The following is a 6,000-nucleotide window of genomic DNA, read 5'->3' on the forward strand; positions in this document are numbered from 1 at the left end:
CTGACTTCACTGTAGAAATGCACCAATCAGAGCCAGCCATGATTAATGCCATTATATATTCTGAGAGTAAAAGTGTCCAATTACAGGGGATTATAGGCTGCAGTCTGTTTCCTGAAGTAAAACCCCAATTCATTTTCTCCAAGGACTAATACCTGTGAACACCGACGAGAAAAATCCACCAATCAGAGAGTCGCAGAAAACAAACGAGTGCTGCAGCAACCGCCCACTCGAATGACGCAATCCCACCATTTTCCCCTGCACTCTCGAACGACGTATATATTTGTACATACTTTTTATAAATATTTTGCAATAAACTTAAAAGGCATTGTTTCTATACTTACTCGTGATTTATATGTAACTACGGTGAGAATTTCTTTTAATAAAGGCCATAATTTATAAAATGATTATCAGGAGTGGGTCAGTAGATATATATATATTTAAATTCAGCCATTGAAAGGCAAAATTTGTTAGTTTTTTTTAAACACCAGCAAAAAAAATTAAGTGTTAATAACTTTCCTCAAACCAAAAGGCTCACACTTTCAAAAACAATTAAAATAATAATTTTCCATCTGCACAAACAGCTTAAGCAACTGCATCCCAGGTTGTTTCCTTTGAGGATGAGTCCTTATAAAAAGTATTTTCAGGGTCAGAAAGCACTTTGTGCTTCTCCACCTCCACAGTCTGTCTTGTGTCATCCATTGCTGTACACTAATGAGGTAAGTTTTGAATTTACCGACGTCAGAGTCTGTCACTTTAACTGAGTTTGAGCAGCGCTGCAAAAATAGACTCGGAGCCGAAACCCCCAATGCACTGCAGCTCACGTGACGCTCTGACGCGCTGCTGAGGCTTCCGATATGAATGCTCTAATCTATTATTATGGACGCCGAACAAAATACGCTCTGTTCATGCCTCGCTCATGCTTGCGATGTGAAAAGGGAGTAACAGTGGGCGTTTACTGTTAAGTCTTAAAGGAGAAACGGCACCAAAACCGAGCATTTCTGAGGGTCAGAATGAAGGTGGAAAATGATCACGTTTTTGGTGCAAAACAACTTTACTACTATTATAAGTGAACCTTAAGGAACATATTTAAATAATACAATTACAATCTGCCAAGCTCCAAAAACACCAAAAAAAGCACGATTAAAGCATTCCATTTCACGTGTGTACTATAATACAAGCCATTCGGCAACTTAATGCAAGGAACAGATCACTAAACAAATTATTTCAAATAAAATGTTGTGCCTTCCGACACATCACGTCGAATTGGGCATTAATGGCACTATCAGAAGTAAGAAATCACATGAGTCATAACCAAAAGTCATTGCCGGCTATCAAACTTGACTTTAGAAATAGACTAGAAATATAGTGAACGAGTCACATGGGATACTTTCATGTCGTTTCTATGACCGTTTCTATGAACTGCTCTTCTTTTGTGTTCCATTAACAAAATAACAGCATATGGGTTTGAAATGAAAGGGTGAATACATAATGACAATGACAATTTTTCAAGTGAATAATTCTTTAAAGTAAGAGTTTTGGACTTTAGAACTGGATTGTGACATCCTGTTGCTCTTAGTGTGACCTGTTCGGACATTAAAGGACAGCCAATATACGGTACTTGATGTGTATTCTTTGATAGCTGCTTAGGTAGTACCTAAATACCAGGCATGTAAATGTAAAGGAAAATGAGATACAGCTGAAATGGACCCCAGACTTCAGTAAATCACCTTTATGAAGAAGGAAACATGTCAGAAAGAAAACTTGCCCCGGGACAGTGAGCAGAGTTCAGATTAAACTCAGAAGCCCTGAAGAGGTGGCAACCAGCACATGTGAACTTATCTTGCTATTGAGAAGTTGAATTATTTAAATCAACTTTTGGACAAAGTTTCTCTATAATTTACTAGCTGGGTTTCCATCCAACTATTTTATGCACATTTTGAAATTGTGTATAACATATCCTGAATGGAAATGCTTGATATGCTCTAGGAAGAGGTGGATTCTAAAAATAAAAATCCTGAAGAAGTTAAGTCATACACATCTGGGATGGCTTAAAGGTAAGTAAATCACGAGAGGATTGTCATGTTTTGGTAAACTAACCCTTTAATTTATTAAATCCTTAGTAAATTGAGTTTGACAAACCTAATAAAGTTGAGTTAAAGGGGTCAGGACACGAGGAATAACATTTTCCTTGATCTTTTGACATATAAGAGGTCATTGTACTCTAAAAGCATCTTTTAAGTTTCAGAACTCAAAACTTCCTCAATAGAAAAAGAGCGTTTATTTCAACCAAGCTGCATAAACAGCTAGTTTGAAATTTGTGGAACGTGTTACGTCACAAGGAACAAATACATCCGTCATCAAAGCCTAATGACTCGCCCAATGGTGCTCAGTCAGTCACACTGAGGACTTATACAGGACAACTTCATGTGCCTATTTGAATTGAAATGCTTTTCTACGTAAATGTGCACAGCTTTGACTGTTATCCTAAATCTCTTGCCACTTTTAAAAGATGCAATGTCAAGTTATAACACTAAAAAGTGAACCCCCTTTCTTTTTCAACTTGCTGTTTGCTGTTTTGAAGGCATCCTGAACCATTTTTGCACACATCTGTACTATTTTTAATTGTTGGTCTTTTGTAAATATGCACTAGACGGACGTCTTTGATTGTATTCACGTGTTTCCGCACAACGCCAGCGATGTTCTCCGCACTTTAAGAGCGTTACAAGCGTAACTTTAAAAAACACATCTCATTCTGCTGCTGCCACAGCTTGGAGAAACACATGCCGTTCTGTGTGTAAACAAACTGGGAACATGTAAGATGTCCCTTTGTGAAGACCTGCGACTTTGCATTGGCCTGTTGAAGCACCCCAACATCACCGTGGACACGTCTGCGTATTCAGAAAGTGTGAACTTGGATCATGTGCTTTTTCCAGCTCATATCAGCATGGATTGCTTGTGACATTCACAATATGATTCAAGCTTTGCAAAGGAACTGTTATTGAAAGATGGGGGCAGTTAAAATTGGACCGTTTATGCTGTGCTTGAGTGAACAGTTTGATACATTTAAATTAAATGTGTTGGTTGTACGTTATGTGTTAAAGCTGAAATTTTGTTTTATAATGTTGTGTGGAGTTTGTTCATCTTCTTTGGATTGAGTTTCAAATATGTCTGTTTTGGAAGGGCTGCACGATTGTAGCCAATCACAACAGTGGGCATTTACAGTGAAGTCTTAAAGGGCCAGGCAGCTTAAAACTGATGGTTTCAGACAGAGGGCCAGAGGCAGGGAGGAAAATTATTATAGTACTGTATATGACTAAATAATGACTGATCCAGTGCAAAAAAACTTTACTAACATTATAAGTAGACCTCAGGGTAGATGTTTATATATATATATATATATATATATATATATATATATATATATATATATATATATATATCAGTGGCGGCTGCTGGTCTTTCAAAGAGGGAAGTTCATTTTCGGCCTACATTATAAACTTATTTACCCTATTTTTTGCACTAAATCAATCTTAGGTGTTGATCTGCCCTGCTGTTTAATTCTAATTTTTTCCTCGTAAGGAAGACTTTCAAATGGCTTCGCCAAAATCAGGTCGACAATATTAGCACCGTCTGCCATTGTGCGCAGTTTCACCCGCACTGACGCTAGCCTAGCCTACTGTATGAATGAATGAATGAACGAACGAACGGAATGCTCTAAAACAAAATATATTAAACTTGGTAAAACTGAAACAAGGAATGTGGTGTATAATTGTGTGAAATGTATTATGCAAATTGACTAGCAATTTCAGCCAAACAAATATAAAGAAATAGGTTGCAGCAGTTTGTCTTTCGACTACACTTGAGAAATCCACGATGGGACTGAGCTGAAATAGCTTCAGTGACTTCTTATAGTACAGATTCGCTGTCAATCAAAAGGAGATGCAGTCTTTCGACAGATCCTCCAATCATCATGCGGAAGCCCGAGTCCGGGCCAGCCCACTCCTCATTCACCCCCAGAGACGCTGCGCGTCCGTGGGCGGGACATAATCGCAGCATTTATCCAATGACCGTCTATTTTCGAGCACTGAAAAAACTGTTCAGAGCAGCCCCGTTGAAGTCAATGGACGCTCGGCTTCAACAGGGAAATGCACTGACGCTACGGGAATGTATGAGAAGTAAATCGAGTCAGCCGACCTGCTATATGTAATGTAGCTGATTCTGAATGAACTCGTCTTCAAGATGAACGTGTTCTAATGCATTTTTAGTCAATAAATTGTTTACACAATAGTACATATTTGACCATTATTTTTTGACATTATAGGGGAAGCTGAGCTTCCCTTGCAGTCTTAAAGAAATCCCCACTGATATATATATATATATATATATATATATATATATATATATATATATATATATATATAGAGTATCATTAAAATAATGTTAATTACTAAATAATGTTGGCTCAGTGAAACTTGAGTAAGGGTAATGATTTCATTTTATAAGATCACTCTTTTGACACCTCAAATGTTGGAAAGGTGAGGACCACACCCTGTCTGAAACCTGCGTGAACAAATGTTTTATTATCTCAAGAAACCTGGACAGTAGATGTACTCAGGTCCGGGCATTTTTAGGCTTTCTGATAACTTACCATTGTTTTTTGGGATGACATTAGAGGTGACAGGTTTATTTTTATTTCTTCCATGTCTCTTCTCTTCTGCAACATTGTCATCAAGATCTTCCAGCTGAGCCAAAACAAACTGCAGGCCAAACAGCAAAACCAGCCAATGCACACGCAACTGCATCATCACTACGTAGAGACACAAACACACGACTTCTGATGGAAAAGCTCACTGTCAAATGTATCGCATTGCTACATTTGAATTATAAAATCTGAGATCAAAGTTCTTTGCAATTTCAAAACTTTGAAACAGTAGCGTCAACACTTCATGTCAAATATTATTTAAATATAACTGAATCAACCTGACAACATTATATTACACCATTTACACCAGAAGGTAACTTCTTCTTTTTGTATCATTATTTTTAGCTTTATTTTTTAACATACTTATCCCTTACAAATAAAAACACTTTATATTGGTTTCATATTCAACAAATCTCACCTCCAAGAATGCAAATACACATATCTGGCACTATTAAGTCTAAATCCATAACTAGAATACATTATAATTAAATATATTTTGAAATGCATGTTGGATATATATATATATATATATATTTTATATATAAAACAGTAAATCTGCAGTGAGGCACTTTTTGCCCCACATTTGCAATATCTTTGGCATTGTTGCCCTGAGCCCTGGTTATTTTCTGATCCAAATATAGGTGAAATTCTGATAAATCTGGACTCTTTGATTCTATGTCCTTGAATAACAAATATCATTAAGTCAAATTTGCACTTACCTCTGTGTGACAACACTAATATTAATACAGGACCAACTCAAGTCCAACAAAACTCAACAGCTGAAATAACAGTCTTCACGGCCGCTTTTCTCTCCGAGTACCTTGTTTAATAAAAATATGCCATGCAGAATGAATGATAATCAGTGTACATGTGTCAAGAGTCCATGTGTTTGCTGTAAGAGAAGAAATGTAAGTGTGTAGCAGCTTCGTCCATGCATAGCACATGTGCTGCCATCCATAGGAACACAAATATCCAAAACTCCTCCCTTGAACCCGGGGAACCCACCCACCCATTTATTTATTTTTACATATACATTTTTGTTAATTTGAAAACACACTAAAATGCAAGGCTATGCATAAGTTTGATAAAAATAATATGTTATGATAATATTTTTTGAATTTAGTACAAGCTGTAACACTTTATGGTAACATCAATAAAAGGAAATTCTATTGTCATTTACTCAGCCTCATACAGAGCATCCGGAAAGTATTCACAGCGCTTCACTTTTTCAACATTTTGTTATGTTACAGCCTTATTCCAAAATTGATTAAATTCATTATTTTCCTCAAAATTCTACA

The 6,000-nt window shown here is 36.7% G+C and overlaps 1 protein-coding gene across 1 annotated transcript in view; it reads right to left on the minus strand.

The window, feature by feature from the left end:
• Positions 1–5,581, minus strand: part of col28a2b (collagen, type XXVIII, alpha 2b) — a 49,522-nt gene extending 43,941 nt beyond the window's left edge. The window contains exons 1-2 of the mRNA XM_052130511.1: positions 5,422–5,581; positions 4,649–4,807 (exon numbers count right to left, since the gene is read on the minus strand). Coding sequence (XP_051986471.1) covers positions 4,649–4,805 — 157 coding nt within the window. The 5' untranslated portion in view covers positions 4,806–4,807; positions 5,422–5,581. The remainder of the gene's footprint in view (positions 1–4,648; positions 4,808–5,421) is intronic.
• Positions 5,582–6,000: the final 419 nt, after the last annotated feature.

This window comes from Xyrauchen texanus, chromosome 7 (assembly GCF_025860055.1).
Source record: "Xyrauchen texanus isolate HMW12.3.18 chromosome 7, RBS_HiC_50CHRs, whole genome shotgun sequence".
In the NCBI taxonomy this organism is placed as follows: domain Eukaryota; kingdom Metazoa; phylum Chordata; class Actinopteri; order Cypriniformes; family Catostomidae; genus Xyrauchen; species Xyrauchen texanus.